The 24,230-nt window shown below is 43.4% G+C and overlaps 1 protein-coding gene across 1 annotated transcript in view; it reads right to left on the bottom strand.

Annotated features, from left to right (window-relative positions):
- The window catches only part of LOC124774034 (UPF0764 protein C16orf89 homolog), a 57,237-nt gene that overhangs the window by 10,583 nt on the left and 22,424 nt on the right, over positions 1 to 24,230 (bottom strand). Inside the window, exons 2-5 of the mRNA XM_047249450.1 lie at positions 19,718 to 19,858; positions 7,023 to 7,303; positions 3,660 to 3,804; positions 1,612 to 1,735 (exon numbers count right to left, since the gene is read on the bottom strand). Coding sequence (XP_047105406.1) covers positions 1,612 to 1,735; positions 3,660 to 3,804; positions 7,023 to 7,303; positions 19,718 to 19,858 — 691 coding nt within the window. The remainder of the gene's footprint in view (positions 1 to 1,611; positions 1,736 to 3,659; positions 3,805 to 7,022; positions 7,304 to 19,717; positions 19,859 to 24,230) is intronic.

Raw genomic sequence — 24,230 nt, 5'->3', positions numbered from 1 at the left:
AGCAGTTCGGATCTGAGGACGGACGTGGTCCGTGTCCGAATGTCCAATCTTCGTAGGTGACTATTCCGGAAGTCTGTTCCAGCTCGCAGGAGTCATCCGTTCGCCACCAGATGTCAACTTCAGCTCTGGAGGTCGGCTCGAGTTCGGTCTACATCTACATCTACATCTACATTGATACTCCGCAAGCCACCCAACGGTGTGTGGCGGAGGGCACTTTACGTGCCACTGTCATTACCTCCCTTTCCTGTTCCAGTCTCCTATGGTTCGCGGGAAGAAAGACTGTCTGAAAGCCTCCGTGCGCGCTCTAATCTCTCTAATTTTACATTCGTGATCTCCTCGGGAGGTATAAGTAGGGGGAAGCAATATATTTGATACCTCATCCAGAAACGCACCCTCTCGAAACCTGGACAGCAAGCTACACCCGCGATGCAGAGCGGCTCTCTTGCAGAGTCTGCCACTTGAGTTTGCTAAACATCTCCATAACGCTATCACGCTTACCAAATAATCCTGTGACGAAACGCGCCGCTCTTCTTTGGATCTTCTCAATCTCTTCCGTCATCCCGACCTGGTACGGATCCCACACTGATGAGCAATACTCAAGTATAGGTCGAACGAGTGTTTTGTAAGCCACCTCCTTTGTTGATGGACTACATTTTCTAAGCACTCTCCCAATGAATCTCAACCTGGTACCCGCCTTACCAACAATTAATTTTATATGATCATTCCACTTCAAATCGTTCCGCACGCATACTCCCAGATATTTTACAGAAGTAACTGCTACCAGTGTTTGTTCCGCTATCATATAATCATACAATAAAGGATCCTTCTTTCGGCACCATGGCTGACTAACTACAGTGAGAACTTCCAGCAGGACCGGCCGCAGCGCGGTCTCGGTCACAGGCGCTGCCGGGGACTGACGCCCGGACTCCACGGCAACCCGGCCCCACGGCTTGTGGTCCGTCCATGACGGGACCTCGCGGATATCGCGACTGACGGCTTCCCAGCCACCGGTGCAGCAGGCGTCGGCAGTTGACCTCACGTCGACGAGTTCATCTCAACCACGGGGCACCCTGGCTTCAGCGGAGCACTGGTGGCCTGAGGCTCATGAGTGCGGTCAGCGGCGCGCGTTGCTCGCTTTATCAGAGAATCTACACAGCAGCAGCCAGGCGGAGGGATCTGAAGGGCTGGGCAGCGAAGACGAGGGAGAAATTGTAAAGAAAGTTCAATAAATAATTGTAAAACTGCACGCGTCTCAGTCTTTGGCGCAGCCACTGTGTCTGCTGCTATCAAGTGGTGCAGAAGCCGTAACACAGGGTTGGAATAAGCACTACCCGAACAACAGTAGGTACTCTGCTGGTACATCATAATTATGTTATGTAAATCTATCCGTCCTTTCTTAGAAATGGACCGTGATACCTTGTATATATATTATGAGTTCATATTGTTTATGTTGGGGCGATGGAGGGGAGGTGTTGGGGAAGATAGTTTCTTGCTTTTAACTGTTGACAGCGTCGTTTTCGGATGAATGTTTCACGGCTCTGGGGTTCTCCATCAAAAGACGCCCCGTCATTTACTTTATTTTACCAACCGACTGCGAGAAAATTTACTTACCTTTTGCGTAGTATAGAATTATGCAGATTTCCGTAACAGCCAAATGGTCGTTGCCATGATAGTATCTTCTCCAGCCACGAAGGTTTTATAAATTCTTTAAATCCCTCTAGGCCACAAAGAACAACTGGAACAGAGAAAAAATATACTTTGTTGTAATAGGACTAACGTAAACTAACTGCAGATGCTATTCAACTTTATGAATAAAGCCTACTATTTGGTCCACAGGATCTCAGAAGAATCAAACCACGAATTTCAAAGTAAAACTCGAATACGTTTTGGTTCTGAACAAATTTCTGTATCCCAAGTAATAGGCACACGATATGTTATGGGACCAGTATTCAACAGAGTACAAAAAAAATATTCTCATCGGTCAAAAATAAATCTAGTTTCTAGAGCAACAGCTTCAAATATAAATAGTTATTTATCTACAGTAGTAGCTGAACGAATAAATTAGTGTCCTTTTCTTAGTAACTAGAAACGCTGGATGCAAGGACAAATTTGTCTGCTGTATTACACATCCAGCATAGCAAAAGTCTCCCTTCCGGTACAGGATTGAGAGAGATAGTGCAAAGGTTCAATGGACTTCAAATCTCTATATAGCTGTCCTGATTTACTGATTCCGTGGTTTATATAACTCAGTTATGGAGACTGACAGGTTGACACCTGTCGAAAGACCACGGCTGATTTGCTGTCCAGTTCGAGTTTGTGCACCGTCTCCATCCTCTCTTTGTCGATGCCACGTTCAACTCTAATGTTCCTTTCCTCCTTCCTTCCACTAAATTGAATGCCTTGTCTTCTATTCAGTTTCCGAAACATTATCCTTGTGCTTTACGTTCATACAGCGTCTTGCGGAAAGTGTGGAAATGAATTCTGAGTCAACAACCAAGGTACCCCATTGTTAACTGACTTTACGAGGACATGCTGGAAAGCAGTGGCTCCAATTTTTTTCTGCGAAAGCTCTTAAGGCTTTATAAATAAAACAACCGTTTTAACATTCTACATTTTTATTCTTCATGTCTACATATTTGCAGCCCTCTCTCGCTTCAGGGTTCCGAATTGTAGCGTGAAACATAACTATGTATGTGTATGAGAAATGGCGCGATGTAGTCGAGTTTCGAATTCGAAGGGTTCATCCACGCATGGAGTATCCTTTCCAGGACAATGACAGGACACACGACCGCTGAAACATCTGCAACAGTCCGACGCCCTGGGTGCACTGTCATCGATCATCTTACACACAGTCCCGATTTGGCCTCACTCGATTTTCATCTGTTTCCATAACTTTAAGAGCACCCTCGAGGACTTCACTCCGATAGTAACGAAGCGCTGCAAGCAGAGGTGCGGTTGTAGCTCCGTCAGCAAAGTCAAACATTCTACAGTAACTGTCTCGAGAAACTGGTCTCTCGTTGGGAGAAATGTATTCGCCGCCAGAGTAATTTTATTCAGAAATAAATATCTATACATGAAGAATAAATATGTAGAATGTTAATAATGTTTTTTTTATTTAAGAAGCTTCAAGAGTTTCACATAAAAAATTCCGAGGCATTACTTTTCAGTACGCCCTCGTATATTCGATCTGTGAAACGCAGATTAATGACAATGTGTTGTAACTGGAGTGTAATCTGCGCTCAAAGAAGTTCCATAGATATCTGATTTAACAATGAGAATGTGTTCACATATTTATTATAGCACCCGAAGTACAATGCACTCACATTGTGAGACTGATTGCGAAGTATACATGTAGTGATCGTGCGAAATGTACTATCGTGTTGTGTTGTGTCGTTTTGCGCTCGTGTAGCGCCCGGCGCTCAGCAATACTCAATAGAGGTCAATAACGTGGCACGAGCAGCGTGTAAATCATGTGTAGTACTGGGTGTTCCAAAATTTCTTTCCTCGTGCCTATTGTTACAAACTGCTACTGTGGTGTTATCTTCTGACAAACCAGAAATTCCTTTTGCTCTACTGCTCAGCTGAACGTCGTGCTGCACCGTGGACAACGCTTATTAGGTGACACTGCACGCTATAAGCTGTACAAATGTCTTGATTACTTTGCTCGGTGAAGAGGTCCCTGGTGGGTGATAGGTAGCCGCCTGCGGCGAGTTCTTCGGCGTCCAACAAGATGCTGGCACACAGCTCAGGGATCCGGCTGCCCCAGTCCGTATCAGCGAAAGACGTGGCGTTGGCGCAGCCGAGCTGAAAGGGAATGGTCTGTGAGGGCACGCTCCTTATAACAGACAAACGGTACGGTTGACATACTGGTAGAGCTAAAATGCAGTAGTGTCCAAACTGAAACACAATCGCGAAAAGAGAACAAATTAACAAAGAAAATGTAAAGAGTAACTGCAAGCGGTCGCAATCATTTCTCCACAAATCAAAATTGTTGTGAAATTCACAAAAATACACACAATTTCTGCTTGAAACACTTTCATTACTAAAACGAAAGAGAGCTGTTTCAATTATACTGAGAATTAAAGATCCGTGTAAGTATTATTCAAAATTATATGAAAGCCTTGTATGTACATCTTGAAAAGATTACTGTTAGTTAAGACACAATTAGCAGTGGCTACACGAAAATAAAATCAAATATCCACAGCCACTGTGCAACACCACAAGATAAATTCCATGTTATTCCTACAAATATTGGCAACTCCTGAAAAGAAAGCTCTCACATTAGGATATAACTACACAACAAACTGCCATATAATACAAAATTTACCACAGATATAGGAAAAGTATAAGAGACAAGTAACAACATATGCATAGTAAGCCAATTTTTCGTTTGCAAATTGCCCAAAAAATTTTACTTGTGTATTTGTTGTTTTTTAGGGGAAACCTCTTTCCGCCACAGAATTGTTGACGCCCCCTCTTTAAGGGACCTTCAACGTTTCCTTTTCCCTTGGGTTATATTGCATTGTACCTTTAGAAATGCTATTATGAGACATTAGTATTGGATATGGTTTTTCATATTCCTAGAGCGACAGAGTCAAGAATGTACTGAGAATACCAAATTTCAGGCATTATCTCTCACCCAATGCAGCGGCCGACGGCCTTCACTTAACGACCGAGAGCAGCGGCGTTTGCTTAGAGTTGTCAGTGCTAACATGCGAGCAACACAACCTGAATAACTGCAAACGTACGACGAACGTATTCGTCAGGACAATGCGGCGATATTTGGCGTTAATGGATTAATGGTTATGGCAGCAGACGCCTGAAGCAAGTGCCTTTGCTAACACCACGACATCGCTTGCAGCACCTCTCCTGGAGTCGCGACCGTATCAGTTGGACGCTATATGACTGGAAAACCGTGGTCCGATTTCAATTGTAAGAGCTGATAGTAGTGTTGGAGTATGGCGCAGACCGCACAAAGCCATGGACCCAATCTGTCAACAAGGCTGGTGCTGGCTACAAACGGTGTGCGCTATGTTTACATGGAATGGCCTGGGTCCTGTGATCCGTCTGAACCAGTCATTGACTAGAAATGGTTATATTCGGCTGCTTGGAGAGCATTTGTAGCCATTCATGGACTTTATTTTCCCAAAAAACGACGGAACTTTTATGGATGACAATGCACCACGTTTCCGAACCACAGTTATCCGTGACTGGTTTGAAGAGCATTCTAGACAATTTGAGCGAATGATTTGTCCATCCATATTGCCCGACATGAGTCCCATCGAACATTTATGGGACATGATCGAGAGGTCAGTTCGTGGACAAAATCCTATATCAACAACACTTTCGCAGTTATGGACAGCTACAGAGGGGCTCAATATTTGTGCAAGGGACTTCCAACGACTTGTTGAGTCGATGACATGATGAGCTGCTGCACCACAACGGGCGAAAGGAGTTCCGTGACTTTTGTCACCTCAGTGTAAACATGTGAAGACGGAACAGACAGTCCCGATCACTGTATGTAAGACGGCGATGACGATGTATATATTTTAAAGGCAGTTGACTGAACAGCAGCAACTTGGTTGCTGCCACCGCTCAACCCATGGAGTGGGAAATAAATGATCAATAAAGAAAGAAATATTTAGATTAGATTAGATTAGATTAGTTTTTCGTTCCATAGATCCGTGCTGAGGAGATCCTCGTGGATGTGGAACATGTCAATTTTTTTTAAGCTGGAATAACAATACTAATAGTATGAGTATATACAATACATCATTTGTTTCTGTTAAAAAATTCATTAATAGAGTAGATGGAGTTGGCCACTAGTAAGTCTTCAGGCTCCTTTTAAACTGATCTTTATTTGTAACTAAATTTTTTATGTTTGCTGGCAAATTATTGAAGACGAGTGCTCCTGAGTAGTAGACCCCATTTTTAAGCTAAAGTAAGTGCTTTTAAGTCGTTGTGCAGATCATTTTTGTTCCTGGTATTGTATGTATGAACTGAGCTGTCTGTTGGAAAAAGAGATATATTATTTAGGACAAATTTTATTAAGGAGTAAATATACTAAGAGGCAGTAGTTAGTATACCCAGTTCTTTGAACAGGTTTCTACAGGACGTCTGTGAATTTACTCCACAAATAATATGTATTACACGCTTTTGGACTCTGAAAACTTTTGTTTGACTTGAAGAGTTACCCCAAAATATTATACCATATGACATTATGGAATGAAAGTAGGCAAAGTATGCAAGCTTTTTCATTTTTATGTCGCCTGTGTCTGCTAACACTCGAATTGCAAATGCAGATTTGTTAAGGTGTTTCTGCAATTCTGTGGTGTGCTCCTCCCAACTGAATTTATTATCAAGATGTAATCCCAGGAATTTAAGACTGTCAACCTCTTCTATCTGCTCTCCTTCATACTTTATGCATATGCTGGGTGGAAACCTCTTATAGGTCCTGAATTGCATATAGTGTCTCTTCGAAGTATAATGTCAGTGATTTGGCATTAAATCATTTATTAATATCCATGAAAATATCATTAGCAGATCTTTCTAGAACTACACTCGACATACTATTTATTGCAATACTTGTGTCATCTGCAAACAAAACGAACTCTGCTTCTGACAGTGTAACTGATATGAGATCATTACTGTACACAAGAAAAAGCAATGGCCCTAAGATGGATCCTTGTGGGACACCACACGTAATTTCTTCCCATTCCGATGATGACTGATGACTTAATTCACTAGTCCCTTGCACTGACACCCTTTGTTTCCTGTTAGCGAGGTATGACTTGAACCATTTTGCAGCACTGCCCATTACACCATAGAATTCTAATTTATTTAAAAGGATGTTATGGTTCACACAATCAAATACCTTTGACAAATCACAGAAAATACCTGCTGCTTGTAATTTGTTATGTTGATGATTTGTTATGTTTGATGATAGATAAACACAGCCCCCTCCAATAGAAATCGAAACTGAAAGAGGAAAATACAATAAATGTGTGGAAAGTAGAGCTTACCCTCCAGGCGACCGAGTAGAAGAGCAGGCGGTGCGTGGTGGAGTAGCCCCTGGGGACGGGCACGCTGCTGGTCTCGACCCTCCAGCAGCCGCTGGAGACGCGGCAGCCGTCTAGCAGGCCGCGCAGACACAGGTCGGAGTCGGCCTCGGAGGGCCAGCGCTGCACCAGCAGGCTGGCCAGTGAGCTGGCGGTGAGCGCGCCAGGCTGCGCTGGCGCCTCTAGCGGCGACGCGCCGTACCGGCCCAGGCCTCGCCACAGCCGTGGCTGCGCCAACTTCAGCACTGCAACACGCGTGCTCGCTGCTACTCAGGTTGTTCCCACACTGGGCCGTGGCAGTGCTGTCCTAAGTCGCACGACACCTCATCTTCGAAACTAATACGAATATAAACATTGGAAGCGCAGCCACGTCTGTCGTATACATCCGACTTGCGACACCACCACTTCCTGTTGGGTGTATTTAGCACAGTCCTTGGCCCATAAATTGACCTAAGTTCGACCACTTTCATTTATTAACATTTATTGATTCTTCCTTCATCTTGTTGTTACCACACAAATTAAAATCATAAGATTTTATAAGTTGGGGAAGGAACACTGATGAAACCACATACCCCAACCGTTAATGTGTATCTACACTTGTTCGTGAAATAAATAAATAAACGAAGATAAATTTTGTTGTAGTCTTCTGTCTGAAGACTGGTTTGATGCAGTTCTCCGTGCCAGTCTAGCCTATGCAAGCCTCTACATTTATGAGTAGCAATTGCTGCAATTTACACCCATTTGAACCTCCTTACTGTAACCATTCCTTAATCTCTCTTCACAATTTATATCCCTCGCCTTTAGTTACCCTCATAACCACATGCCTCAGGATGTGCCCTGCAATCAGTCCCTTCCTTCAGTCAGGTTTCACACTAAATTACTTTTTCCCAGTTCTATTCACTACCTTGTCAAGTGTGTATGTCATCTTGGCTTTTACAGAATTGTTAACTCCCTTACTTTCATTTATCAATATGCATCTATCTGAGAGCACAACTTGTTGATCCGCGAGTTTCGGTTGCGTTGTTACACCGTCTCTTCCTAACTGCGCTCAGAGAGAGTATATTGTTAGTCGAGATGTGTTGGGTAGCAGACGTAGGACTGCAAGGTCGGGATAATTCTATCTGAAATTGAGTTGTTAAATATTGAATACAATTATGCTGGAAATGATTCAATAAGATGATGATGAGAACATTTATGAATTTTGAAAAGAATTTTGTGAAGAACTTAATTCAAGGTAAATCCGTAGCTTTTCGCAGTAGTGCGCAGTTAAATAAAGAAAAAAAGATCATTTTGGGTAAGTTAATTTTTCGTGTAAAGGACTTTTTTGAATAATCAATCAGTTTGAATTGTTTCTAAAACCATTCATTCTCGTATGAAGTCAATATTGTTCAAGATCTTAAAAGAAAGTTATAAATTAATTCTTTGCTATAAAATTCTTTGAGAAAAATCATTTGCAGAACATTAGTACCCAAAATTACTCCCGTGTAATCAATTCAGTGCTGCTTGTGTTCGCATTGCACGCGTCGGTACACACGCATTTCAATATCATTTTTAAGTTAACATTTCGATTTATTTTCGCTGCGGCGATGCTTGCTGTGCTCCACTTTCGAGAAAGAACTGTTATTGTATCGAGGTAAGTGAAGGAATAGCTCATATAATTAGGGAAATCGCAAGGTATCCCACAAGAAACATGCACAGACAGGGACCCCTCAACTAGACTCACGTCTTCTGAAACCGAACAGGGGAAACCACACGTAAGAGTCTGGGCAAGTTGAAGACTGCAGCAAAGGAAAAACCGGATAAAGAAATGAGGCCATTGTCGCCAGAAAAGAAAGAAATATCTTATTGCACATTCCGGAGCAGCAGATATGTCCCAGAAACACAAGACAGAGTAAGTAAAACAAGGAGCTAAGAGAAGGGGCTGATGAAGTGCAAGGTAGCAAGGGAGAAACTGAAAAAGCTTTCGATACTGTAGAGCAACTACTAACAAGATAGGATGCATGCTGAAAGGTCATGGACTGAGATCAGTATTCTGGCTCGCCTCGAAGATAATAGATATGTTACGCCCTTTAAATATAACATAGATCTTCGAGTTCATGGCGTATATGGTGTACCCTGAGAATATGGTAGCATTTACGCTGTTCATAGGTCAAAGCATTCGCACTGTTGCTGAGGATTGTGCAGAGCATTCACGACACATCAAAGGGAACTTAAGAAGTCGGCTGTGGATGAACATTGTCTAGGAAATGGGCATAAAGTACAGTTTGAAAAGACTAGAGTTCTGGGGTTCTGTTATCAAAGAAGCGGCCGAATTTAAAATAAACAATAAACAGCAGCGGCTTCAACAGAGACCAGAGGTACACACTCAGAAGGGCAAGGGGGGGGGGGGGGCTGCGGGCTTTGGACATTGAGTGAAAGCAAAGACATAGGCTTGACGTTTATAGGGACACACGGGAGCCTCAGTTTCAAACTTGGCACCAGTCCTTCGCGTCGTGAGACGCCATTCGGTCCCGCTGTGAGGCCCACGAGAAAGACAGGCCATGGCGCGTACGTCATGGTGCGTGAGTCTCCATGACTTACGAGTGCCAGTAGCTGTCTCTGGTGAGGAGCGAATAACTTTTTCAGACGAGTTTACTAATTCTTGACTGGCGTTTAAATGTCTGCAAGCTCTCGATGGCACACGACAAAGTTAAGACGTTTAGTGACTACCTTTCCCGTGCCTCTTCACAGACCCTAGCTTTCGCGAAGTGGGGCGGACAAGCCTGCTAATGTGACGTCACAAGTGCGTTGCAGACCCCAATTTTCTCGTAGATCCCGTTCCAGCGGCTGGACGGAGTTGCTACGAGCTACCAAACATGCCTTTCGCGCATGCGCCACTCCGGCCCTCTCTGGAAGCTTCCAGACGCCCCCATTATATCTGTATAAGCGGAACACAGCCATGGCAGTCAGTGATTTTACCTCATGATGACGATGGACGAGACACCTACCGAAAGCTCGAGTGGTTTATTCGAAGTGACGGGGCTTGTAAACCGAAAAGATTTTACTGAAGTGGAGAAATATGCCTACTGGCCTCGCCGCACATTTATTAAATGAAGTGGCACCAGTTAGCCTTATTCCGCCTATCAGCGTCAACCGTATACCGAACGTACTATCATTTAAAGCATTTTCTCATTGATTACAGTTATACGCAAGTGGCAACGACCGATAACAAACTGACAAACGTAAGGTAATATATACAATATGTTAACGTAACACAAAGCTGGGAACATCAGAGAAGAGAAATACAAGAGTACAAAGTGGCAAGCGGTATGCAACAATACTCAGAAGCAATATTTAACAATGAGCGTGAGGGTCCAGCGGTATACCGCCGTCAATAGCAAAATTCCAACTAATTTCAAACTGTACACAATATAAAAATTCCTGGCAGAATAAAACTGTGTGCCGGACCGAGACTCGAACTCGGGACCTTTGCCTGTCGCGGGCAAGTACTCTACCAACTGAGCTACCCAAGCACGACTCACGCCCCGTCCTCACAGCTTTACTGCTGCCAGTACCTCGTCTCCTACCTTCCAAACTTTACAGAAGCTCTCCTACGAACCTTGCAGAACTAGCACTCCTGAAAGAAAGGATATTGCGGAGACATGGCTTAGCCACAGCCTAGGGGATGTTTCCAGAATGAGATTTTCACTCTGCAGCAGAGTGTGCGCTGATATGAAAGGTCCCGAGTTCGAGTCTCGGTCCGGCACACAGTTTTAATCTGCCAAGAAGTTTCATATCAGTGCACACTCTGCTGCAGAGTGAAAATCTCATTCTCTATACACAATATACCTCACCGATTCGCCCTTGAGCTCCACATGTAATCTTATCGACAGTGAGAAACGTAGATTTACATGTATAAACGAGGAAGGAACATTGAATGGAATTGGAATGGTGCTGCCGAGTATCAAGTGGATAGCACCCTGTACAATAACAACAGCGGATTAGTATTGTACTGTATTGTATGTTAACCGGGGACCTAGAAACTACGGAGAGGCTCCGTCCCAGATGCAGCCGCAGTGGTCCACAAACCCACGACGACTACCGCACTCCACTTCACCCCTCCCCCGCCCCACACCGAACCCAGGGTTATTGTGCGGTTCGGCCCCTGGTGGACCCCCCCCCCCCCCCCCCAGGTAACGTCTCACACCAGACGAGTGTAACCCTTATGTTTGCGTGGTAGAGTAATGGTGGTGTACGTGTATGTGGAGACAGCGTTGGCGCAGCAATCGCCGACATAGTGTAGCTGAGGCGGAATAAGGGGAACCAGCCCGCATTCGCCGAGGCAGATGGAAAACCGCCTAAAAACCATCCACAGACTGGCCGGCTCACCGGACCTCGACACAAATCCGCCGGGAGGATTCGTGCCGGGGACCAGGCGCTCCTTCCCAGTCCGGAAAGCCGTGCGTCAGACCGCACGGCCAAACGGGCGGGGACACAACGGATTTACTCAACCCAACTGATGTCCGATTTTCCAAAGTGAAGAGGAACGCAGTGAACTGTCTAAACGATCATATGGTATGTTATAGCGGGCCATCAAAAAGTTTCCGTTCGAAGGCCGTACCCTCCAGAGTCGGTACGCCAATCGGCAAAACCATCGGGATCACTGAGGCAGTCTTACTACTGATGCATCAGGTCGAAGACACCCTTCCGGTAAAACACCGGGTCTGCTGCGTGAAGAAGTCCGCATCCGGCCGCACATCCCCGTCTGACAGAATCATCGGCGCTTCAAGGCCTTTATTAGGGGGCCGAAGGTGTGACAATCGCCTGTGGAATGGTCAGGAATACGCGGCGGGTGGTCCTGTGTCTCCCGTATGAGTTGGCGTAATTTCTGCCTTCCGACATTTGTGATATGGGGACGTGCGTTATCAAGGAGCAGCAACACACCTTCGCACACCATTCCGTAACGGTGGTTTTCGACAGACAAGCTGCCCCATACACATTCTACATTGACCAACAAATGTGTGCATTTGGTTATAATGTCACCATAGTTCACGTTTCCGCATTTATCCCACGCACGTCGGAAATACACGAGTGCCGCACTGGTCCCTCCCTTTTTTTCTTCATTGGATTTCGATTCCCCCCTCCCCCCCACCGGGGGCGGAGGGTGGGGGGAGGCTGGCAGAAGCCTAATATGCCACTCTGCAGCCTACACAAAAGTTAAAAACAAAATTAGGAGATATCATAAAAATAAAAACAGGTGATAAAACGGTGACTGATTGAAACTGGAACAAGGCGAAAAATTGCGAAGGGAATATAAAAACAAAGGGTCGGTGATGCTGATTAAAACACACAGTAAATAGACAGGTACAATTAAAAAAACATGGCGACAGTCTGTCTTCTGTTTGCAACATTTTAAAAGCACACCTAGCGACAATATGGTGTCTGTTCGCAACACTGACAGGGGACACACAACACTGAACATGCACTTAAAACAGCACTATAGAGGAGACACTGCGGCAGATGGGAGGGGGGGGGGGGGCGGCCGCTGGTGGCCGAGCGGTTCTGGCGCTACAGTCTGGAACCGCGCGACTGCTACGGTCGCAGGTTCGAATCCTGCCTCGGGCATGGATGTGTGTGTTGTCCTTAGGTTAGTTAGGTTTAAGTAGTTCTAAGTTCTAGGGGACTTATGACCTCAGCAGTTGAGTCCCATAGTGCTCAGAGCCATTTTTTTGGAGGGGGGGGGGTAGGGGAGAGGACCCGGACCGATGACGTGAAAAAAGGGGGGAGAAGAGGAAAGAAAAAAGGGGGGAGCCGATGGAGGGAGAGGGCACAGGAAAAGGAGGGGGCAGGGCGGACGCGAAAAGGAGTGGGGAAGGCAGTGGAGGGGAAAGAAATAGGACCCAGGAGGAGAGAATGGAATCAACGAGTGGGTAGGTGAAAAAAAAACAGGATGGAAGGGGGGCAGAGAGGGAGCCAGGGAAGAGGACAGAGGGAGGGAGGGGGAGGTGAGGATCATTGTTGATAGGAGGGAGAGAGTGCATCATGTGGGAGGGGCAGTTGATGGAAGCCACCTCGGGAAAGGAGATGAAGGGCATAGAGGTGGAGGGTAGGGGGGACACAATGGTGAAGACGTGGCAGGGGGTGGGAATTGGAGAGGAGCAACCAGGGGATGAGGGGGATCAAGTCGACAGGAGGTGTAGAAGAGCTCGAGGATATGGAGGGATTTATAGAATTGGAGGGGGGGGGGGGCGGATATGCAGGCAGGACTGACATTGTAGGTGTGGAGGATGGTAGAGGGATTCAATCCCCATGTCCAGCCAGAGAGGAGGTTAAGGACAGGGAGGGGTTTGTGGGTTTTCGATTGGATAGAGCGGAGATGAAGGATCCAGGTGAGGTGACGGTCAATGGTGAGTCCAAGGTAGGTGAGGGTTGGAGAGAGGCGGACAGGACGAGCGCAGATGGTAAGGGAAAGATCAAGGAGCCGGAAGGAGCGAGTGGTATGACCTACAATGATTGTCTGGGTCCATCCCCTTCATGCCGTACCAACAATGGAGTCGCTCTACAATGGATATACACTGCAGCAACGCCCTCAAACGAGAACTTTTTGACTGTGAGGAAAAGACTCAACAGGACTTTTGGGCGTTCCTCGCGACAGATCATCATGAACTTAAACGGATGACAAACTATGAAGCTGAATGTGCCAATTTTTTACTCATTGTCTCAAGGAAAAGTTTTATTTTGTAATAATATTAAAGACAAATATCCTTTATGTTAAAGGATAATTACGCTAGTTATATGGAGTAGTTAATAATCATGTAAGTTATGAAGAAGAATGATAAAATTGTGTTAAATAAAAAAGGCCAGCATGGTCGACTGCCGTATGGGAAATCCGGGTTCGATTCCCACCTAGGTATGAGATTTTATCCGCTCGGGGACTGAGTACTGCGTTACATTATTTTCATCATTATCGACGCACAAGTCGCCTAAGTGACTTCACTTAAAAAGACTTGCACTCGGCGACCGAACTACCCCAGATGGGTCTCCCAGCCCATAATGCCACAGGCTGCTATCATATACAGGGTGTCTCTCTTAAAAGTCGTGAGGCGCATTTTTTCTAGCGTTTCGCCAGATATTAACAATTCAGTTTTTGCCATATGCAGATAGTGTCAGCCCAAGAAACACTGGTCATCACGTCTTTCATGCGACGCCCACCGTCACGAAGCGTCAGTCTGCTTCCGTTTAGAAACAAAATTTTTTAAAGTGGAATTTTACGTGCCCATTTGATAATGCGACCCTAAATTAGTCTAGTGCTATGGAAAACACAGAGACGCTTTCCATCGACGCTGGGAGTTGCATGAAATGCGTGATACGCAGTATTTGTTTGGGTTGATACCATCTACATATTGGAATAACGAAATTGCAAATATCTGCCGAAACACCAGCGGAAATGCACCTGACGATTCTTAGGCGACGTAGCCGGTATATCCCGAAACTCAGAACCTCTTGCAGGTTGCCTATCCAATGGCTTCTAGGGCCAACAAGAATTTGATTTTTAAGTATTACAGTTAGAAAGTGTGTGTTTGCGTTCAGGCAGCGTAACTGACGGTGCGCAAATTCCTGGACTTCAGTCATCCAGTATTTGAGAATGGGACCTCTTGACACCATACAATAAACTTTACACGTAATTTCAAACCTTTAGGAACCTTCTTCTCGCTGACACCGCTCCCCCTCTCCCAAATACATATATAGCAGACATTGCGTTTTAATTTATTACTTCTGTACTAATACCAACTATTCACAACAAATTTTTCGGATTTCCTCCACACATACTATTGAACCTACGACCAAAATTAAATCATCGTACGATACATCGTTCAAGAGATATGACGTCATGAACATCAAGAGGCGTGAAAAACTAGCTTTTGCTTAAAATGGAGCGCAAATTACCCACACTATATCCATTCGGTGTTTCCTAATGAGAACTTCCAACAAACTTTAAACATAATTTCGAAACTTTTCCTAACTTCTTCTCGCTTAAATGCTTAACGTCAAATATGTAACACATTAACTCACTTGTTATTAGATTTTAGAAGCTGTGTTGTTCATTGGAGTTCGAGTCTTTAAAGAATCGGGTGTTCACTAGTTTATTGCCATTTGGACGAAGTCTACTGCGAAATTTTTCTCTGTACATCTGGCTGCACCTTACATTACATGCATATCCGTAAATTCTGGTGATGAGTAACGCTCGATATTGACAATCAGTCACGAACTGTTAATGATCGTAAATGTCACCGAGTGTATTGTTTTTCAACGTAGCGCCACCAATGTCATGCTGTGCGCAGTTGTTGGTCATTAAGTGCAGTTTATAAATATGTGCCTGACATACATTGCACAGTATGAACCTCTCACATTGCACACGTCTAGGGATACATACATCGATTTGATGAACATCGATAGTTCGATGTATTGATGTTCCGAGGGGAACATCGATGTATGATAAGACTGATAGTTTTTCAGATTTTTAATTCGACGAAAAACTATTGCTTTGTAGGTTTTTACCGTACTATGAAGTGTACATGTGAAAGAAATTAACTAACTGCTATTACAATTTTAGATGAAATGACAGCAGATTACAGTTCTATATTTTTTATAAACTTTAAACTAACACAAATCTAAACACAATTATAGTAGATAACAACGTAATTGCTCTGATCAGTAATCAGTATTTTTTTTCATTTTTAGGGTTCGAAGACGTACTTTACTGTTCAGTAACTAAATTAAAGACGACAGATTCGATGGCCGTTTCCCCTTCAAACGATTACGTTGCTGACTTATCATCGATTTTCCTACAACTGGTAAATATCGTGGCTTACTTATATAGTCCCGGGAACATAGATTTTATATCTTCCCACAAGTCAATACGAGTTATCGGAGCAACAGACGAACCACTATACATCTGAACTTCGGTCTCCATTGTAGCCGTACACGACAACGACCTAAACTTCATGCTACTATGTACTTATCTTTTTTATCCTGACTCGTCGGAGGAATCGTATTTATTACCGATTTTTTGGCCGGTTTTTGAGATTTCATTTAAGTATGTGATCACTTTAAAATGTAATATCTTAAACCTTGAGACCAATGCAGTAGGCAGTGCCATAATCGAGTTATATTTGATTCTCAAACCACCTTCTCACTTGTTTGCTTAATTCACTTTTTAACCGGAGTATAATCGTATCTTTTGGAAACCCATATTTAAGGGATTCATACAGGCAATTTACTTGGGATATTTGGCAGACAAGTAGGCCATGAGCTGGATTAACTAGATACAGATAACGCAGTTGCCCACGGCAGTCTGAAAATACCCCAGGGATACTCATTTGTCCAGCCATGATCTCCTTGTGTGTCAAATGTTGTCCTAATACGAGTCGTTATAGTTATTTTTATACACAACTCGAATATACAAACTTATTCATCACTATACGTATGAAACGAAACAATAAAATATTTCATGGAGTAAGGGAAGAATATACTACAATTTAGCTCATAACTGAGTAATTTTGAAGAGTAATTGTATTAGAAACACCAACAACAACTACTCTATAATGAGCAACAAACAACGTATTTATTTACCTGTATAGAATTAAGATTAAACCACCAATTCATAGTTTTCACAAATGTAATAGATCAAGTTTCTGGTAACCAATCAATTTATCGCAGTCATACCCCGTTTCTAGGTCACCAGTATAAAAACTGCTAAGAGTCTTGAAATCCTCAACTGTGAATAGCAGTTGATAAACGAGGGCATTGTTCTAAATGTCATACAAAACATAGATATAAAACATCGTTCAAAATAACATCGATACATCGATGACTTGCAACTAGAAACATCGATGTCTCTCTGAACCCCTACACACGTCGATACAACTGAACCTATATATACCTTAGATTTTATATTTTTGGTCTAGGAAATAATGTCCCAGAATCAAATTAAAAACAGTTCCCATCCGCTGGTCCTGGCTAAAGCTTCTGGGAGGTTTCCCTAGGTTGTAGGGCAAATACTGAACTCACAGCTCCCTTCCAAGTGCAGGGAGGTTATAATTAAACTTCCGCTACTTGAGAGGGCCCCATGAAAAACGATTGATGGTAGGGCAATGAAACTTCGTGGAAACTATTGTAAGTACTCGCGGAAGGTAAAAGAATAAATCATTGAAAGAAACACATTTTAATTTCCACATCAGAGGATAACATATGTTAATTGCGTTTGATATTTTTGTACCACGTATGACGACCATCTGCTCCACGACAGGCTGGATGTTTATACCGATACCATTTCACAACTGCTCGTAGCATTTTCGAACGGTGGACAATGGAATGTTGAGCTATCGAGATACAGCTTGTGTACGTCCGGCATTCTCAGCCGTGGCCACACCAACTTCTTCTTCAGCCATTTGTGACACCGTTGCCCGTCGGCCTCTCCCATCGGTAATTCCCAAATCGCCAGTTAATGTTAACTTCCGAATCATGTTCTTCAACCACAATGCGGAAAGGGGACTTCTCCGCGTTCCTTTAATGCGCCGGTACTCGCAAAGAGTAGCAGCAGTTTTGCTGTTGTTTTGACAAAACAGCTTTACGACTAGAGCCTTACTCACCTTATCCAGAGCCATGTTCACTGTCTGCAACTGTAATGCAGACACTGGTAAGAACCACCTACCTATCATAGGGCGAAAAGCAGTGTAGTCCAAGACACGCGTATATCCATATTCCCAGTATTTGAAAACGAGAGCACTTAGTAACTTGCAACAAACTTTACACATAATTTCATATCTTTACGAAACTTCTTCTCGCTGACGACTCCCACAAAATGGTGACAGGAAAATGTTTGTCGCTTACTACATTTTCACAGATCTTGCAGTAAAACTGCCATATAAGTATTACTTTTCAATTTATTACTTCTTTACTGCTAACTGTATCCGCGACTTTTATCCACTGAATGTACCAGCAACATTATGTCATTGTGAGGCGCAGAGTTCAGGAGATATGACGTGATATGCGTGAAAAACTGCAGCATCATGTAAGACGTCTAAATTTATTACTATGTTACTGCTAACTCTATTCGCAACATTTTTCACAGATAGTATCCAGATCTTCTGCTGAATGTGTGTACAACAATATATCATTGTGCGACACATAGTTATGCAGATACGACGTCATAAACTTTGAGCTACACGAAAATGAAATTGCATGGTGAAATCCGATAAAGACACCAATGAAATATGTGTAAAAATACGTGTGAAATATGTTAAGTATATTTGACATGTGTGTGTGCGAGCAAAGTCACGGGTAGAAAGCTCGTCCTAAGCCCCTGGAACGATTTCAACCAAATTTGGTACGCATATTAGCTACAGTCTGGAAAGAAATACCGTGGCGGTGAGAACCACCAGCCCCCTATTGGAGTAGGGGCGAGAAAAAGAAGAAAGAAGCGTGGAAGAGGAGAAGCGCAAAAAAGAGGGGAAAGAGGAAATGGACACAGATAGGGGAGAGAAAAAGAGATGGATAGAGTTTGAGTTGTGTGATAATGAAACTGCAAGTGAAATTCGCTAGAGATACCAGTGAAATAAGTGTAAAACTGAGAAACATGTCGAATATATTTGACATGTGTGAGAGTGAGCAAAGACATGGGTAGAAAGCTCGCGATAAATCCCTGGAACAATTTGAAACAGATTTGGTACACAAGCTGTTTACGATATGGAGAGAAATACCGTGAGGGTAAGAACCACCAGCCTCGCATTGAGGTGAGTGTGATAACTTGCAGATGGATAGACAATGACGGGCAAGGAGGAAATGGACACGGGGAGGAGGAGATAGGCAGAAGGAGGAGGAGGAAACGGAGAGAGAAAGGGGAGAGAAGGAGATGGACAAACACAGGGGGAAGAAGGGATCGGCAGAGAGATGGTAGGAGAAGACAAACAAAGAGAGTGGGAGGAGGAAATGGACATAGAAAGGGCAGAGGAGGAAATGAACATGGAGATGTGGGAGAAGGTAGTGGACAGAGAAAGGGGGAAGGAGAAGATGGACAGACAGATGGAGGAGGTGGAACTGGGCTGATAGACGAGTGGAATAACACTCTCAGCTGGAGTAAATACATACCTGCGCAATGTCAGGTACTGACCTACATATACATATATTTGTAGTTACAAAGTTGGGTTCCCATACGGTAAACAGTTTTCCGTCTACACTGGCTGAAGTAGCGAAAGTTTAATTACATCCATGCTATATTTCGAACTGGCACCCCTTTTGCCCCACCATTAACTCGACTGATGTTTTTCTGAAAAGTCCATGCCTCTCCAGTGGGTCATTACTCGAACAGCCCCGCTGTACCTTTAACGATAGCGCCTGAAAAGTACATAAAAAGTTCTTGTTCATTTCTTTATCTGAAATATCAGTTTAGGGTGCTCTGCAGTCTCCGCAATTTTGAGCCTAAGCGTTTATATCATCTTTCAAGTGGCATGTACAATAAACTCCCTGTAGGAGCAGGTGACAGGAGTGGACACTATCTCCCTATGCTGACTTCGTAGCCCCTACAGAAATTTCCTCAAAATGTTTAGTAGAGAACTGCCCACATCTCATTTTTACAGAGTCGTCACTTTTACTGGTTAGTCTGTCAGCGTAGCACTTACTCTGCGCGCCCGCGTGGTCGGCGACGCGGGCCAGCTGGCGGCTCCTGTCGCGCACGAAGGCGTCAGCTCGCGCCTCCAGGTTCTGCAGGGTGCTCCTGAGGCCAGCATCGCGGGCGGCCTCCACCATGTCCTGCAGCTGCCCTGCGCGCACACCACCACACCACAGCTCACACACACAATGAATCTCAGTGGAGTTTATCTAACAGGTGAAGACACATGAAACACAGAATTTCAGACTTTCTCACAGGCACTCACTCACATACATCAACTGCCACATGTATTCCCCACTCGAAACTTCTGCATTTTTTTTAATAAATTATGGCTTCATTATACTATTCCTTCGTTGCCGAACACACCATATCACTATTAGTAATATGTACCCCTATGTCCACTATCTACATCAGTGGTCTGCAAGCCACCTTATGGTATATTACGGAGAGAATTCTGTGTACCACAGTAACTCCTCACCCCCCCCCCCCCCCTCGTTTCCTGTTCCGATCGTGAATGGTGTGCAGGATGAACGATTGCTGGTAAGCCTCTAAGCGAGCTCGAATAAAGGAAGCAATATATTGATTGACTGTTCTATGAAGGTACACTCTTGGAATTTTAAAGGTTAACCATATCTAGGCGAAAACTGGTTTCATGTTAACTAGCTACACAGCAGTTAATAGTGGTATTACACAAGCTGACTCTCTTTTTGAAGTAGCCATGGACGAGGGGATAAAGAGGTTATTGATTGGTAGTGATTAGAGAATGGGGGGACTTAAAAATAAAAATCATTTGTTATGCTGATGATGCAGTTCTGCTGGCAAACAGTGAAGATAACCTGCAGAGACTTTACATACATTTATCGTGGCAGCCAAAAACCTAAACATGGTCATACACACGCAAAAAATCAAATGTATACCCATATCTGTGGAACCAATTGCATACAAACTGGAAGTCGATGGAAAAATTATTCAACAGGTAATGACATTTAAATGTCGTGGTGTTGAACTGTCCGACAGTGTCAATGTAGGAAAGCTTGTTAGAGAACAAATAGAAAAAGCAAACAAAGTGGCAGGGTGTTTAAATGATACTATTTGGAAAAACAAGCATGTAGGAAAGGCAAGAAATGCAAAAGAATAGCAAGACCAAGTACAATAAACAGAGTTGAGACAAGACCGTAAAAATAAAAAAGACTTTTGGAAGCAACGAAAATGAAAATTCTGCAAAGGATTACAGGGAAGACTGAGAGTTAGAGAAGTGAAAGCATTAGAAAAGGAGTAACGTTCGCTCCATCAGTGAATGGGTACATAAGAGAAAGCTTGAGTGGAACGAATACACAGACCAGATCGACAAATGGAAGATTGTGAAAATCGTAAGAAATAAATCACGAACTGGTCAAAGAAATATTGCCATCCAAGGAAAATATGTAGCGATAACCTCAGGGTAGACTGCCAGGTACTGAAAGAGACAGGCCTTAGCCTAGGAAGAAAGTAAGAAGAAGAAGAACCACATCATGATGCACAACGACTCTCTTGTTGGTGCTAGCTAACTAAACGAAACCGTGACGAAACGCGCTGCCTTTCTTTGGGTCTTTACTATTTTCTGTCAAGGATCTCAGACTGACGAACAGTTTTCATCTATCTATCAAACGAGAATTTTGTAAGTTACCTCCTTCGTGGGTGGACTACACTGCCTGAGGATTTTTGTAGTAAATCTCTGTCTGATATCTGACCTTCCTGTGATTAATTTTATTACGTCGTTTCACTTTAAATCATTCCATACGCATAATCCCTTATATTTAAAGGATGTGACTGTTTCCAGTGACTGTTCCGAAATCGTGTAATCAATAACGAATCTTTCCGTCTATTTGTGCACAATATGTTATATTTGTTTACTCTGAGAATCAACTGTCAATTCCTGCACAAGTGTCAATCGCCTTTCGGTCTTCCTGCGTTGTGCTACAATTTTCTAGCGTTGCGACTTCTCTCTATACGGAGACAACATCCGGGAACAGCCTCGTGAGGATTCCGACGTTATCTGATAGGTCGTTAATAAATATTGTGAACGGTAATGGCACTATAGGACTCCCTTGGAGGAAGCTTTGCCTCTGTTAGGAATGACATGCTCTGATCTACAGGTTGCCCCAGAAGGAATGGTCAACGTTCAGGGATATGACAGGAAGTTCATTCGGAGAAAAAAGGTATCGTAAACACGGGCTCTAAAATGCATACCTTAAGAGCTATGGGCACTTCTTCATCTTTGATACATGAAACAAACCTCTTCTACAGCATGCTCTTTGCTTTCCATATTTTTGGAAGAGGTAGTATGTACGTAAACGACAAGAAATTCCAGTAAACGTGGGCCCTAAAATGCCGTTATGAGCACTTCTTCAGTAGAAGAGATGTGTTTCACAGTAGCAAAGATGAACACGTGCTCACAGCTCTTAAAGTATGTTCTTTAGAGCCCATGTTTATTGAATTTTTTCCTGTTTTGGTCCACATTACCACCTCTCAAAATACAGAAAGCAAACAGCTTGCAATAGAAGAGATTTGTTTCACGTATCAAAGATGAAGAAGTGCCCATACCTCTTAAGATATGCATTTTAGAGCTCGTGTTTACTATACATTTTTGCTTCGAATGACAATTCATGACATATCAATGAGTACTGACCATGCCTCCCGGAAAACATTGCAAGGAACTCTTCACAAACGTTTACAACACAAAGTTGGTCAGATATTCTGTAGACACGTATTTGATTCACTGAGCGACTATGTGGTAGCGTATCAAACGACATCCAGAAATGAAGGAACACAGCATCAACCTGGTGCCGATATCCGCTGCCTTCTGGACCTCGTGAGTAGACGGCGTCAGTCGGGTTTCGCACTGTCCATACTGATTCATTCAGAGGAATTTTCTGGTCTCCAGAACCGCCACAATGCGTGAACATAAAACGTGTCCCAGAAGTCTTCAACATATTAACACAGGCTTTGCTCTCATCTTTCTGCCATCCTTATACGCGTTATATATCATATTCACATATTAAATAACAAAAATTACTTTCTTTTTGTGGGACTAAGTAACACAGGAGGTATTTTTTTTAGCAGCAAGGCAGGTGACTGATGGTGACATATTGCTGTGTGTTTAATACTTGGTTTCCAGTCTTCAAAAAGCGATATGTGCATTACTAAGCACTACAATGAATGTAATTTTCCTTATTTTCAACCGAAAATAACAGCGAGAGACACTGATGCGCTTATTAGAGCAATAAACAAGGGACCGATACAGAAACTGTTTGCCGGCCGCGGTGGTCTAGCGGTTCTAGGCGCGCAGTCCGGAACCGCGCGACTGCTACGGTCGCAGGTTCGAATCCTGCCTCGGGCATGGATGTGTGTGATGTCCTTAGGTTAGTTAGGTTTAAGTAGTTCTAAGTTCTAGGGGACTGATGACCACAGATGTTAAGTCCCATAGTGCTCAGAGCCATTTGAACCAGAAACTGTTTAATCCATACGTAGCCCTTTTCTTATTCCACTTAATGGCCCATATCCTTACCATGAAGCACCTCCACAACTTAGAGCCCAAACCACTGTACCTGAGATGAAGTGCCCTTAGTATGCATCCGTACATGGCTCATTCTAATCGATTCCTTCTCCGTCGAGAGAAAATTTCAAGTGTAGCGCTTGTGGCGTGCTGATAACGGTACCTCGTGTTTTAAAAAATATTTTAAAAATAACTATACCCAAGAGAAAAAATTAATACAGTCTCTGTTTTAATGAATGACGGAGAAATGAGGCACGAATTTTAAGATTGTATTGACTTGTTCAGCCTTCTTTCCAGATTATTAAGAACCAGGTTCGAGGGCTGGCTGATGCAAACTTTGAAATTATACTTTACTGTAAGACGGACATACTTCCGTCAGTTATTAATTTGCTCTTCAGCGTTTTAATTTATCAAATTTTCAATGTAGTGTCTGAACAGCTCGGTAGGTAAGAACATTACGCATGAAATTTAAGAGTTAGAGAACACAACTTTAATCTGCCATGTGGGCACACAACATTGTTTCTTTCTTTCATTTCTCGATAAAGTACGTAGCTTCATTACAACTAGGTACTAACTGTAAGCTGAAACTAATTGCAGTGTGAAAATGTGGAATTCCAATGAAAATAAATTTTTAAAAGTAAATCTATGTCGGCCTTAATTGCTCTGGCATTAATGATAAAAAACTATCTTTCATTAAGTTTTGAATCTGTGCGCTATTATGCCAAAAATTATTCCCAGTGTACACAGTGTGTTTGACATAAGATGTACACCTCTGTAACTTACAAACAATGTGTGACAGGCAGGAAATGGCTGTGCGTAGATGAATGTTATGCTGGCGAGTTCAAATGTGTGCCCAAGTTCTTGAAATCACATCACAACGCTTCATCTAAACGGCCTATGGATGGGATTGCTGACCGTCGCCTTACACTGTCATATACGCGGCAGGTCATACCGCACAAACAAACGGGTTCAGTGCGCCACAGATACC

This window comes from Schistocerca piceifrons, chromosome 2 (assembly GCF_021461385.2).
Source record: "Schistocerca piceifrons isolate TAMUIC-IGC-003096 chromosome 2, iqSchPice1.1, whole genome shotgun sequence".
In the NCBI taxonomy this organism is placed as follows: domain Eukaryota; kingdom Metazoa; phylum Arthropoda; class Insecta; order Orthoptera; family Acrididae; genus Schistocerca; species Schistocerca piceifrons.
This window is presented reverse-complemented; position numbering and strand designations above follow the sequence as displayed.